We start from the raw sequence: 14,042 nt of genomic DNA on the forward strand, positions 1-14,042 counted from the left end.
TCACAAAGTAAAGTGTATTTGCTGCAAATAGGAGGCCATGAGGAATCATTTCCAAAGTCATGCCGTCCCGAGAAAAGGGAAGCAGGAAATTTTATTTGATTGGGGAATGAATATTCAAAAGGGAGAGGCAGGTATTCACTTGCACAGGCTCAGTTGGAGAACATGCTTCCACGCAATGAGGCCTAAGCTACTCCTGGAGACATCTTGCCTTATTAAAAATAAGGCAAAGGTCATGGGCACAGCTCTTGTGGTGAGGCTCAGTCAGTTTCAGGACGTTGGTGGTTATTTCTCCCTTGAGTTTCTCTCTTGGTCAGTTTCAGGATGGCTGCTGGTTACATCTCCTTAACATACAAAAGGAAAAGAAACAACTTAGAAAAACAGGTAATTGCTTCCAAACCCGCCTTTGAGTTTCTCCAGGCCCCTAGTCGGTGACAGAACCACACTTAGCGCTAATGAACACCTGTGAACTGAAAATATCGGAATAAGTGTGCTCACGGGTACGAAGTGCAGGGGGAAATAACAGTCTGCCCAGGATGAGAGGTGCTGCTTCAGAAACTCGGGCTCTTGAGGAAAAAAGCCATGTGAAGACAGAGGCAGAGACATGGAGCCGAGGAACGCCTGGAGCGCTCAGGAGCTGAAAGAGGAGAGAAGGAGCCTTCCCTGGAGACCGCAGAGGGAACGCGGCCCTGCCGACACCTTGGCTGTGGACTTCTGACCTCCAGAACTGGGCGAGGATACATTTCTGGCATGTTAAGCCAAAAGAAAAAGAAACTCAGGCTTTTTGTCCACGTAGTTTCGTAAATGCTGATGGTGATGCTTTTTCGGACCCCTTGGTCGGATCGGTGGAGCACTGTCTGGCCCTCCTCCCCACCCCGAAGGGAGGTGTCCCAGGACAGTGGAAAGACTTAGAGTCCAAGAGCTGAGTTCAAATCCCAGTCCTATCCCTGGGGAACTCTGGGCCTCAGCTTCCCCATCTCTAATTTGGGAAGCAGAGTCCTCACCTCATGGCACTGCTGTGAGGCTCAAGATGAGAGGAGGCCCATGGGAACTTGCAGCAACTTGTGAAGTACAGCGTAAATGTGAGTGCACTTGTAGTAATTAAAACGTCGCTGGAAGCTGAATCCTCGCAGAACCTGACTCCCACCTGGCTCATCCCAGCGCCCTGCCAGCCTGGCTCCCTGCGCTTGGAGCTGTGCTCCTGTGCCAGCCAGTGTCTGAATCTGCCGGTGCCCAGGGAGGTGGCAGTGAGCAGGGGGCTCACCCAGCCCAGGAATTCACTGGAGAGGATTCTGGAGATCACCATGATTCTACTTGGGATGACAGTCTCTCCCTCCTACACGACACATCCTTTCTAGAGCCATTCTGCAACCTCTTCCCCCAATCCACAGATGAGCCTGCCCTGAATAGGATCACACAGCAACGGTCCCAGCCCTGGGATCACAGTTCAGGGCAAAACGGTGAAGACGCGGCCCACCACAACATTACCTGAGAAAGCAGGGTCATCTCAGCTCATTGTCAATCTCTACGGTAAAACAGAAGGTAGTCTGGTGGCTTTCGTGGTGATGTGTGTGGAGAATCATAGCAAGAAAGAGTAGAAGCCTGTGCCCTACATTCAGTGCAGCGAGAACAGCATGTGCAAAGGCCCTGAGGCTGCAACATATTTGGTATATCTGAAGAACAATATGGCTGGAGCTCAGGGAGCAAAAGGGAGAGTGGTAACAGATGTGCCCAGGAAGCATTCAGGGGCCAAATGATGTAGACCACAATTAGGGCTCTGAAATGTATTCACAGTGCAATGGAAAACCATTGGAGGGTTTTGAGTATGAAAGTGATGCAATCAGATTCATATTTTTAAAGAAATAAATAGTAATTACTAAAAAGTAATGAACACCTATGGATCCAGCACCCACTTTAAGCAGTAAGTCATCACAGACACAATCGAAGGCCCTGCGCTCCCCTCCCTCTCTCCCTGTAATAGATGCAGCCACTATTTTGAATTTGGTTTTTCTTGTGAATCACCTTTACTATGTATTATGCCACCTTAAAACTATATATTTTTATAATTATTTTGTTACTATTCAGCTTTTTAAAATAATATTACACTATAGATTTTTCCTGCTGCTTGCTTTCGATGCTCAACATCATACTTGTGAATTTCTACCATGTGGGTTTGTGTAGTTCTGGTTCCTTCATTCTTTACTACTACCTAGTATGGTTATTTTACATTATCCTCTCGACAGACATTTAGGTTGTTTCCCATGTTCTCAATTACAAGTAATGCTGTTGTGAACGTTTTAGTGTCATGCATGTATGCAAGTTTCTCTAAGGTAAGTAGCTGGGAGTGGAGTTTCTGGGTTGTGGGATGTGCACGTGTCCCATCTACGCAGTGTTACCCAACGGTGTTCACAGTGGTTGGTGCAGCTGACGTTCCCACTGGCAGTGCAGGAAGACTGCTCCACATCCTCAGCAGTGCTTGGTATTGTCAGACTTCAAAGTTTTTGCCGATTTGGGGGTGTGAAATGGTATCTCATTGTGGTTTTAATTTTCATGATCTTAATTGCCAGTGAAATGGAGACTTTTCACTTATCTATTGATCATTCCCATTTACTCTCCTGTAAATCATCAGTTCTTCCCTTTCTATGATTTTTCTCTTGGGTTGCTAGTTCTGTTCTTGTTGATTTTTAGAATTTCTTTATGCAATCTGGATTCATTCATTCAGCACATTCTCATTGAGCACCTTTATGTGCCGAATACTCTTCTTAGGTACTTGGAGTTCATTGTGAAAAAGACTCCTCACGGAGCTTATATCTTCTTGGTGAATACGTGTTCTTCTATCCCTTGAATTTCCTGAAAACTACTCATTGGAGCTAAAGGCTTAATTAGATTCAGGTTCAGAAAAAAATTCTCTTTTGCAACTAGTCTTCATTGGCAGTGCTTTGTACTCCAAAAGGCACAAAATGCCAGCTTGTTCCACGTCAAGGAATGTTAGCACTGCTTAGCGTCTCTAAAGGTGGTCAGCCTAGTCCGCCCATTGTGTAAAGACCCCATTGATCTTCCGTCTACTGGTGTTAGGAACCAATGATGATCATCATCTGGGTCCATTATTTCATTTAGGTTGCAAAATGATTCCTTTTGAATTTACTAGCTAGAATTGCTCCAAAAAGAACTTCCGTTCACCAGCTGTAGTGGGTAGAATGGCGGCCCTCCAAAAAGATATGTCCACCCAGAAACTGTGAATGTGAACTTATTTGAAAAAAGGATCTTTGCAGATGTAATTAAGTTAAGGATTTTTGAGATGAGATTGTCCTGGATTAACTGGGTGAGCCCTAAATCCAATGACAAGTTTATAAGAGAAAGACAGGTGGACACAGACATGAAGAGGAGAAGGTGATGTGAAAAGAGAGAATTTTCCACTCCACTCCATCCACTCCAAAGATTGGAGCGATGCAGCCACAAGCCCGGGGAGGCCTGGAGCCACCAGAAGCTGGAAGAAGCCAGGAAGGAGGATTTGGAGGGAGCCTAGCCCTGCCAACACCTTGATTTCAGATTTATGGCTTCCAGCGCTGTGAAAAAATACATTTCTCTTCCTTTAAGCCACGCAGTTTGTGGTGAGTTGCTACACCAGCCCCAGGAAACTAATACGACCAACTGTGAGATTACTCTGAAATACAGTTTGGACAGGAAAGGCAGGACACGTACTTGATTCTCCCTTCTATTTGCCAATTTACAAAATAGTAAATGGTTTCCCTAGCAACTTCCCAAGTTGACCAATGAGCTTTCTTTCATTTTTTTAGTACCATTATGAGCTCATGTATTTCTATGTATTTGATATGTTTCAATCTACTGCAGTTATTATTCTCTTTCTGATATTATTCTTTTCGATGCTTAAGCTGTCCCAGGAGCCCCTTCAAGATGGCCCCTGTGTCTTTGGGGCATGACTCCAGTGGTCTTAGATGGATTTCTTGTTTTCTGGCCTAAAAAGATATCCCAGGCTCACTTGTATGTCCTTGCCCCAGATCTGGAAGGGGCCACTTCTCCTAGGAGCCCTGCTTCCTCATGGCGGGAAGGAGAATTGAGAGACTGCTGTCTGGGTAGAAGGGTGTTCATTGCCTCGGGGGCACCGTTGTTTCCAGACCTGAAACGTGGACAGAGCTAGGAAACATGTGCTTCTTAGAAATAGAAAAAGAATTTATAAATTCATACTGATATTTCTAGTTCAGAGTTACGATTATAGGGTTTTTACTTAGCTTTTTTGATGTTATATTTGGATCTCTGTTTTCTTATGCTGAAAATCTTCTTACTAAGGACATAAGCATAATTATTTATGTATATAAGTAATATATAGTAATTACACACACATAGCTTCAAAATAACGATACCAGTATTATTCCTGACAAGACTCCTGTGGATGGTTGAGGATTTCTTTGCACTTCTTCTTGTGCTTAGGACATACCCACTAGGTGTGAGTAAAAATACTGCTTTTAAAATAACTTGGGGGCCGGCCCCGTGGCTTAGCAGTTAAGTGCGCGCGCTCCGCTACTGGTGGCCCGGGTTCGGATCCCGGGCACACACCGACGCACCACTTCTCCGGCCATGCTGAGGCTGCGTCCCACATACAGCAGCTAGAAGGCTGTGCAACTATGACATACAACTATCTACTGGGGCTTTGGGGAAAAAAAATAAAATAAAAAAATAAAATAACTTGGAAACGTTCATCTCTGTCTGTGTATGCTCCCAACTCAATGTACAATTGTTCAATCATTTTACTATGTTTTTGCATTTTAAGCTAAATTTTAGGGATTTTTTAAAAATCTTTTAATTTTGTTTTATAATTATGTGAAATCCAAGGTTCCAAAGTCAAAACTGCCAAACTGGGTGTATCCAGATAAGTCCATCTTCCAGCCCCATCCTCCACCCTTTCCCCTGTCTCCTTCTTTTAGGTAACTATTACAGTTAATTTTTGGTTCCTTTTCCCCTTGTTTGCAAGCACAAACAGGCGTGTGTAATCCTGTTTGTTTACGTCTTCGTTTACTTGTTTATAGTGTCTCTCGCCCCAGAGGAATGTAAGCTGCTTGGCTGTACTGTTCCCTGTGTCATCTCCAGTTCATCATAGACTCTCATTTCTGGTTGAAAGAATGAATCTTATGTCATCATGTCGTTACCTTGCTGAAAACCCTGCCAGAGCTGCCCGTCACCCACAGATGAAATGCAACGCCCTTTAGTGGCACAGAAGGTACCAGGGAAGCCTAACCTCCCCCAGCTGCACCCCCCTTTCCCTGCCAGCTCCCTTGAACCTGGTCCTCTGGTCACACCAACCTACTCTCACGTCCCCTGTTTTCCCATCAGCGCGTGCTATTCCCTCAGCCTGCAGTGCCCCGCCCCTCCCCCGCTTGGCTCGCCAGGTGAGCTCCTTCGCAGCCTTCCAAACCCAGGCCAGCACAGCTCCTCTGTGGAGGTTTTACACAGTTGTTCTCCCCATGGGAGGGAGATTGGTTATTTAAATGTCTGTCCTGTTCACCAGACTTGAGCTCCAAGCATAGGAAACGTCCCTCCCCATCTCTGTACCCCAGTACTTAGCCTAGTATGGGCGCCAGGCTAACATCCGTGCCCATCTTCCTCTACTTTATATGTGGGACGCCTGCCACAGCATGGCCTGACAAGCGGTGCGTAGGTCCGCCCCTGGGATTCAAACCCGTGAACTCCAGGCCGGCAAAGCAGAGCTCAGGAATTAACCACTACGCCACCCGGCCGGCCCCCAACCTTGTCTCATTTAATCAAACCACAGCTCTAAAAGACAGATTATTTTACTATCCCACACGGCTAGTCAGTGGTAGAACTAGCACTTGATCCCAGGTCTGGTGGCAAGAAGGCCCAGGCACCATAGGAGATCTGCAGGGAGCTCTCCCCCCGCCACCTCTCCCTGCACTCACAGGACATGATCACTGCTGCAAACCTCCCCATCAACAAGTTCCCGATGAAAGAATCTCTTTCCTTTTCCTTAATCTTGGTCCTGGAAATCCCTCCCACTTTGATCTCTATCCCATCACTTGGGTCCCTTGGGGTAGGGCAAAAAAAAGGGATGTTAAGTGGGACAAAGGAATAGAAAAGAGAAATTTTTTTTTTCTGTTGCCAATCTTCCTCTTTTTTTTCCCCCTTCCCAAAGCCCCAGTACACAGTTGTGTATTCTGGTTGTGAGTCCTTTTAGTTCTTCTATGTGAGCCGCCACCAAAGCATGGCTACTGACAGATGAGTGCTGTGGTCCGCGTCCAGGAACTGAACCTCGGCCACCAGAGCAGAGTGCGCTGAACTTTAACCGCTAGGCCGACAGGGCTGGCTCAGAAAAAAATTTTAATGACAAATTTCCAAAGTTGTTCATTACATCTAAATGCTACAGGGAAGTTTGGGCTGGTTTATAGTTTAGGAAGATCAACGTGCATGATTTGAAAGGAGAGGAGTTTGGGCTGGCCCCGTGGCTTAGCGGTTAAGTGCACACGCTCCACTACTGCTGGCCCAGGGTTCGGATCTTGGGCGCGCACCGACGCACTGCTTCTCCGGCCATGCTGAGGCTGCGTCCCACATACAGCAACTAGAAGAATGTGCAACTATGACATACAACTATCTACTGGGACTTTGGGGAAAAAAAAAGAAGGAGGATTGGCAATAGATGTTAGCTCAGAGCCGGTCTTCCTCAGCAAAAAGAGGAGGATTAGCATGGATGTTAGCTCAGGGCTGATCTGCCTTACAAAAAAAAGAAAAAAAAGGAGAGGAGTTAGCCTTTTAAATTTCTATTCCAGTCAATTTCCACTGGTGTTTTCTAACTCATACATTTCTCTTCTCATACATTTAAACCCTCTCACTTCCTTTCATGGATGATGGTTTCCCCTTGGTGTAGTCAGAAATTCAACAGGTGCTTCAGGGGGAGTATAGCCATCTGGACAAAGGATTTATTGGCGACAGGGCAGGGCGTGGGCTCAGGGGGGCAGCCACTTCCTGTCCTAGCTCATGCTTCAAGCTCGTTAATATTTGCTCTTTCTCTTCCCCTTCTTCTGTTCAATTAATCTTCTAAAGTATTCAAGGTTATTGTTGATCTTGCTTAGGTAAGACTGGAGTTCAGAGCCTAGAACAGACTCTATAAAAAGAAGAGTTAATAGGAAAAGGTCAGAACTCTGGAGGTCCTCATGAAAACAGATTCTGTGGGACAGCCAGATGCCACTCTCCACACATGTCCTTTAGGGAAGTATTTTTGATTCCTTAGGATGCCCTCCATGTTCCCATCCCATTGGCTTCAAGCATCATAGCTATGTCTGAATTTAGGCTTGAAAGTTGCCAGAACTCCAGGGATGATGTGTCGAAAGTGGTTCCACCCTTGAACCTTGGTTTCTCATGCGATGCTCAGTAGCCCTTACCTTAGGGGGTATTTTCTATAAAATAAATTGTAAGAGGTCTTGTTTTTCCAACTGACTTTGGTTTCTCGGGTCATTCCTCATTGGGGGTTTGATCACATTAACCCATCTGGGGTGGAATTCTATAGAGTTATTAGAGATCACGTGGGCCATACAACTGGGTTGACTGGAGACAATCGCTGCTACGTAGAAGTCTGGGCCTGAGGGCAGGTGGAGCAAGATGATGCCCAGTTGTCTGTTCTATTGTCAGCAAAGGCAGGCCGCGATGTGGATCCCCAGTTGGAGGTGAGGGAAGAAGCCCTCTTACTACCTACCGGCTGTTGAAGTGATAATTCTGAACAGCGAGTCTCAGAAGAGGGGGCCACAACGGACACACAGGCAAACCACTACGTGGCACATCTTGGTCTAAGAAGTGGGTATCTAGACCATCTGAGCTCCCTCATGAGGATAAACTGGAATGGCCACCCCCATGGAAAGAGCATGTGATATATGGGAAACTATACAATCTGTTTGTGCCTCTTGCAAGAATAGTGTAAAATTTTATAGGGAAAACCAGAGAACATGGCAAAATTAGAACAAGGAGACTGATCAGTGGGTCTAAGCTCCCTTTGGTCAGCCTCTGAGCAATTGGACCTGCTTAGGAGGATGCCACCCTTTGGAAAAAGGAATTGTTACTCTTAATATCATATATAGTATAATATGAGGAAATGGGAATTCTAGCTGGTGTCATTTTTCCTCTGTTAGCATTGTATTGGAGGCGCAAACTGATGCAAGGAATAACAATAAAGGAACCAGGAAGGAACGATGAGGAGAAAATCACAAACAGGCCTTCATTGGGAGGGGGGTGTGTGTATGTACGGAGATTTAAAATCTGGAAAGATACTTATAAAGGCAGGGTAATATTGATTGGAGACCAATTCTATTGTATTAGAGGATGTAAAGGTATCAGGAATGGTTAATAGAAACAGATTGTAAAGACAATGAATTCAGGGAATGTGTATAGTTCACCACAGCTTTACAGAGAAGCAGACAAAATAAAGATGGGAAGATTGCAGGATATTTATATTCTTGCAACCACAGAAATGAGGTGAGCCAAGAACATAGTTGAAGCCTGACCCAATGGATTAGAGGGTCCGGGAGAAGCTGGACTGCTTATGCCTACTTCCAGTATCCTGGTATCTGGGGCTTGATCCCCAAGAAAATCCAGTAAACAATGTATGGTCTAGTTAACCCCACCTTGGGGGAACGTATAGGAAGAGTTGGGGATGGGCTTGTAAAACAGACCAAGATAAAGGTGTGGAGGAAATAATCTGAGTTGGGTTTGATGAGGTTACCTTGAGCCTACACTCTTATGAAGCATCTGGATGTTGCTGCCATCTTGCTTCTCCTACTGTCTCTGGCCAAGACCAGGTAGGTAATAAATCCTGTAGCTACTCTTCCTCATTGTCTCCTCTGTTCTACATCACTGCATAGACTGAGAGAATGAGTCATCCCCTTTGCCCATGCCCTGTACAGATTGGCCCATCTGAGCCTCCTGCTATTTAGATGACTGTCCTTCCCTTACTATTGCCAGAAGAGATGGGTCCACCCAGAGAAGGAAGAAAACAGAAGTCAACAAATTGCAAAGAATAAACAAGAGTTGATCTCACTCACCCTGATTAGAGAGATACATGAAGTTGGTTTCCACCACTCTGTCATTCAGGGCCTGGGTACTGCGGTAACCATTGTTGAGGGTCTTGTTCTGATGATCCAATAAAGAGTTCTCTAGCTTCAAAATCTGCAGGCAACATGAAGTGAATTATGGAAGAGAAGAGACACCGAGTGATTTAAAAGAGTTTAGTTAGCAATTGAACTAGAGCTTGGGTTTATATAACCCTGATAAAGCAGTTGTGAGAAGATCTCAAGTCCAAAGGAGGTTCTAGGTGCTATATGGCAGGCATAGCATCCATTTATCCACTATTCATTCTTCCAACAATCTCTTTCAATCTTTCCCTATGAGTATTTGGTTACCAGTATAAAGGAGAGAAAGAAGTCAACAGAGATATATCAAGTGGCAAACTCGATTTTTGTTTTCCTGAAAATGTCTATATTTTGTCTACATCCTTAAAAGACATTTTTGCTGCATGGACAATTCTAGCTTGGCTATTCATTTCTCTCAGCATGAAATGAATGAGAATCATGGAATATGAAAATAAGATTCCACTGCTTTCTGACATTTATTGTTGCTGTGTTGAATCAACTCTCAGTCTAATAGTACTCCTTTCATGATAATCTGCTTTTTCTCTCTGGCTGACTTTTAAATCTTTTCTTTGTCTTTGATATTTTGTGGTTTCACTGTGATGTGTTTAGTGTAGGTTTCTTTGTACTTAACATTGACTCATTGGGCTTCCTGAATATATGACTTGGTATCTTTTATCTCCTTTGGAAAATTGTCAGCCAATATTTCTCAAATCATGCCTCTTGTCTATGCTACCTCCCTTCTCCTTCTAGAATTTCAAATAGACATTTGTTAGACCTTTCCAGTATATTTTCTCTGTCTCTATACTTCTTTTTCATATTTCCATCTCCTTTTCTGTGTGTGCTGCATTTTAGATAATTTCTCAGCTCTGTCTTCCAGTTTCCTAATTCTTTCTTGAACTGTGTCTAACATGCTATTAAACCCATTCATTGGGTTTTTAATTTCTGTTACTATCTTTTCATTTCTAGAAATCAAGTCTACTTGGTCATTTTTATACCTTTTTCTTTTGAGGAAGATTGGCCCTGAGCTAACACTTGTTGCCAATCTTCTTCCTCTTTCCTTTTTTCTCCCCAAAGCCCCAGTAGATAGTTGTATGTCATAGTTGTACATCCTTCTAGTTGCTCTATGTGGGATGCCGCCTCAGAATGGCTTGATGAACGGTGCATAGGTCCACGCCCAGGATGTGAACCAGTGAAGCCCAGGCCACTGAAGCAGAGCACGTGAACTTAACCACTACACCACCAGGCAGGCCCCATCATTTTTGTTCTTTCCTCATATTTAAAACTCATATTAAACATACTAAATATGTTAAATTATACATTTTATACTTTCTTTATACATATTAAACATTCTTTTTTTTTTTTTTTTTTTTTTTTAAATTTTTTTAAAGATTTTATTTATTTTATTTTTTCCCCCCAAAGCCCCAGTGGATAGTTGTATGTCGTAGCTGCACATCCTTCTAGTTGCTGTATGCGGGACTCGGCCTCAGGATGAACGGAGAAGTGGTGCCTCGATGCGCACCCGGGATCCGAACCCGGGCTGCCAGCATCGCAGCGCGCGCACTTAACCGCCAAGCCACAGGGCCGGCCCTAAACATTCTTATTTTATATTAATTGTCTTATAATTCCACTATCTGAAATTTTGTAGGTCTGATTCTGCTGACACTCACTCATAGGTAGTGTCTTTCTCCATTTTTTTCTTTAATTGAGCTCATTTCAGGTAACTTTATTTGTGGAAATTCTCCTAGATCTGGATTTAAGGTGCGTTTTTTCAGAGGTAATTTACATTTGCTTCTGTTAGGCATCTAGGGACACTTCCAACCTGGTTGGCAACATTTTTATGTGTGGGTATCCTTGAATAAGGGTCTTTCCAACTTTTCCTGGAGTAGGGAAATGAAAAGTTTAAGAAAAAGAAATATTCGTTTCTGAGGAAGAACATCACCCAAAAGGAAATGTCAGCTTTGCTTTGCAACCCCAGTAACATTTGTCCTTCATTCAACTCAACAAACATATATTATGTGCTCGTGGTATGCTGGAAGACGAAAGATGACTGATACAGCTCTTCTCCTCCAACCTACAGGCATTTTAGCATGGTAAGAGCTAAATATGAAGCCACTCTTCTTGCATAAAGCCATGTCTAAAGTTAAAACGTAAGCTCCAGGAGGACAGGGATTTTGTATGTCAAAGGCCTAGAAAAGTGCCTGGCGAGAGCCGTACTCAGTAAATATTTACCTTCACTATGCAACCTTTCTCCTAAGACTTGGATCAGGCTCTAATCCTTTTGCTGCATCAACTGTAAGTTTCTTGCATTCCCTGATGCCTGTTTTCCTATCTCTGCCACAGCACTAGTAGGATTGCCCATGGCAATATAGGTGAGGCACAGCAGCCTTGTGCATGGAAAACACCATAGGAGCCCAGGTGCTGGCATTAGGTGAGATTTGGGGGAGCACTCTTGTTAACCAAGCAGTTGAAAGGGGAGACTTTGGTGAAGCGAGGCCATGCATTACCTGTGCCTCGGAGAGCTTGACATGATCTGCCAGCACGAACCAGTGGACATTCTCGGTACAGGGAGGAGTGGTGAGTGACCCCTGGTAGCTGTAGTAGTAGTGGAGGTTCGTAGGTAGCATGTCCTTAACGTCAAGGCCACTCAGAACTGTGCTTTGTCCTAATGGAGCGGACAAGAGATAAAGGATGTTAGGGACCACTGCTGCCCCTTGGGAGGACAGCTCAGGCTCAGACCTCACCACCAGTTCGAATCTCCTGATTTAAGCAGAAGAACATAGAAGCTGATCATTGGGAAACAATTCTCCCGTTTGCTGCTCCCTGGAAGGGGTTAAGAGCAAAGACTTTGGGGAGAGACCCACTCAGATACCTCCTGCTGGCTGAGTGGCCCTGGCTGAGTGCTCACTCCTCTAAGGCTGCTCCCTCATCTGTAAGAAGGGAATATTCAGTAGGATTGCTGTAAGGGTACAGGTGGATGTGTTTATAAAGTGCTGGCTTCGAATTGGCACAGAGGAAATACTCATGAGTGTAAGTGTCATCATCATCATCATCATTGTTAGGCAGAGTATATGTTTTATGATAAATAAAAGAATTAATCATGACTCCTAGGGGCTTCTGTGTAAGTGCTCTCAAAGAAAGAACAAAATTCTTTGGTTTGGGCTGATTTAGAAATGGTTGGATCAAGATTAAAAAGGCAGAATCAGAACCAAGTGGGGGTCCAGGGGCAGGCCTCCTTTCCTGAGCTCCTCCTGCCACGCCCGTTGGGAACCAAGCTCAGCCACAGGTGGGGTGTAGGGAGAGGGACTTCTGCAGGGTGTCTGAAGCCTCCACAGCACCTGCACCCATTGCTGCATCTAGAGAATTCCTCTTTTGTTCACATCAATGACACTGGGCCCCTGAGCAGATCATGAGACTGTCAAAGCAACGTGGAGTGGAGTTGAATTTTGCTTCACTTTCCCTGAGTGCTTTTGCATTTTTTAATGGCAAAGAGGACATCATTTTGATATGAATTTAAATACGCTTGTTTAACCAAGGCCATGAAGTCTAGTAGTGTATAATCCCATAAGTAGGCAAAAGATTTCTAAGCTTTATTGTCATTGGAAAGATTTCAAGGTATAACCTTCTAAAGGGCTCCATTGCATAGATTTAATTTCATAACTCTAATATATTTAAGTGAGTCAAGAATTCCAGAACCATGGTGCAGCCGCTGGAAAACAATATGGTGGTGCCTTAAAAAATTAAACATAGAATGACCATATATCCAGCAATTCCATTTCTAGGTATATATCCAAAAGAAATGAATGCAGGGAGGGAAAACAACAGGAGCTGCTGATGGTTTGGATGTGGGGGGTAATGGAAAGAGAAAATCAAGAATGATTCCAGGGGGCCGGCCCCGTGGCTTGGCGGTTAAGTGCTTGCGCTCTGCTGCTGGTGGCCCGGGTTCGGATCCCGGGTGTGCACCGAGGCGCCGCTTCTCCGGCCATGCTGAGGCCGAGTCCCACATACAGCAACTAGAAGGATGTGCAGCTATGACATACAACTATCTACTGGGGCTTTGGGGGGAAAGAAAATAAATAAATAAAATCTTTAAAAAAAAAAAAAAAAAAAAGAATGATTCCAGGATTTTTGGCTTAAACAATGGGATGGATAATGACAATTGTTGCAGGGATGAGAAAGTCAGTTTAGTGACAAGCCTGGAAGGGGAAGGGAATATAGTTAAGCATAGGCCATGTAAAGTTTTATATCCATATGGCAATATCAAGTCAACAGTTAGATAAACAAATCCCAAGTTCAGAGAAAGAGGCTAGTGTTGTGGGCAGGATTGATCAGAAGAGGAATTTATTGAAGTGGAGAAGGAAATGCGTCAGGGTCAGTTGTAGAAATAAAATGTCTGAGGTTGGTGAATTTGAGGAAATGTCTTAGTTATACCACAGGCCTGTGGTTTCTCCCGCTGGCTTTGTTCATGGTCAGTAAATTACCCAGGCGGTTCTTACGTCTACTTTGCCTCACCTGTCCTGCCCGATGCCATCCCTACATGGAGGACCAGATTTAGATTTTTGGGTTCCACAGTCTAGGAATGGCACTTCAGGCCGTGGGACTGAATGAGGGAAGACAGAGTCGTGGCACTCTCCAACATTAGGGCAGGAGCCAGAAGAAGAGAGCAGAGCTGGGGGTGGGGGCAGGGGTTGAGGCGTGGCGAGAATGAGAGCCGGCTGTAATGGATGGATGTTTCAAGGTCAGTTAAGAGAAGAGGAGAAAAGTGGCCAGGAGATCTGACAACAGGGGTGACCTTGAAGGCTCAATGGAGTGGTGGGACCGGCTTAGGGTGAGTGAGAAAAGAGAACAGGACTGTTAGACAATTCTTTCAAGGGGAGCTGAAAATGCGGTGGAAGATGGGGT

The 14,042-nt window shown here is 44.5% G+C and overlaps 1 protein-coding gene across 3 annotated transcripts in view; it reads right to left on the bottom strand.

The window, feature by feature from the left end:
- Positions 1–14,042, bottom strand: part of CA6 (carbonic anhydrase 6) — a 44,048-nt gene continuing 30,006 nt past the window's right edge. For 2 of the 3 annotated variants that reach the window (XM_087446867.1, XM_087446868.1), the window contains 3 exons: positions 11,648–11,805; positions 9,057–9,180; positions 1–341 (listed from right to left, as the gene is read on the bottom strand). In XM_087446867.1, the coding sequence (XP_087302993.1) occupies positions 283–341; positions 9,057–9,180; positions 11,648–11,805 (341 nt within the window). In that variant the 3' untranslated portion in view covers positions 1–282. Of the gene's footprint in view, positions 342–5,470; positions 7,130–9,056; positions 9,181–11,647; positions 11,806–14,042 lie in introns of those variants that run through there. The other variant, XM_004425549.3, reaches the window with a different exon arrangement.

Source organism: Ceratotherium simum, chromosome 22 (genome assembly GCF_057802395.1).
Source record: "Ceratotherium simum simum isolate JZ-2026a chromosome 22, ASM5780239v1, whole genome shotgun sequence".
NCBI lineage: Eukaryota > Metazoa > Chordata > Mammalia > Perissodactyla > Rhinocerotidae > Ceratotherium > Ceratotherium simum.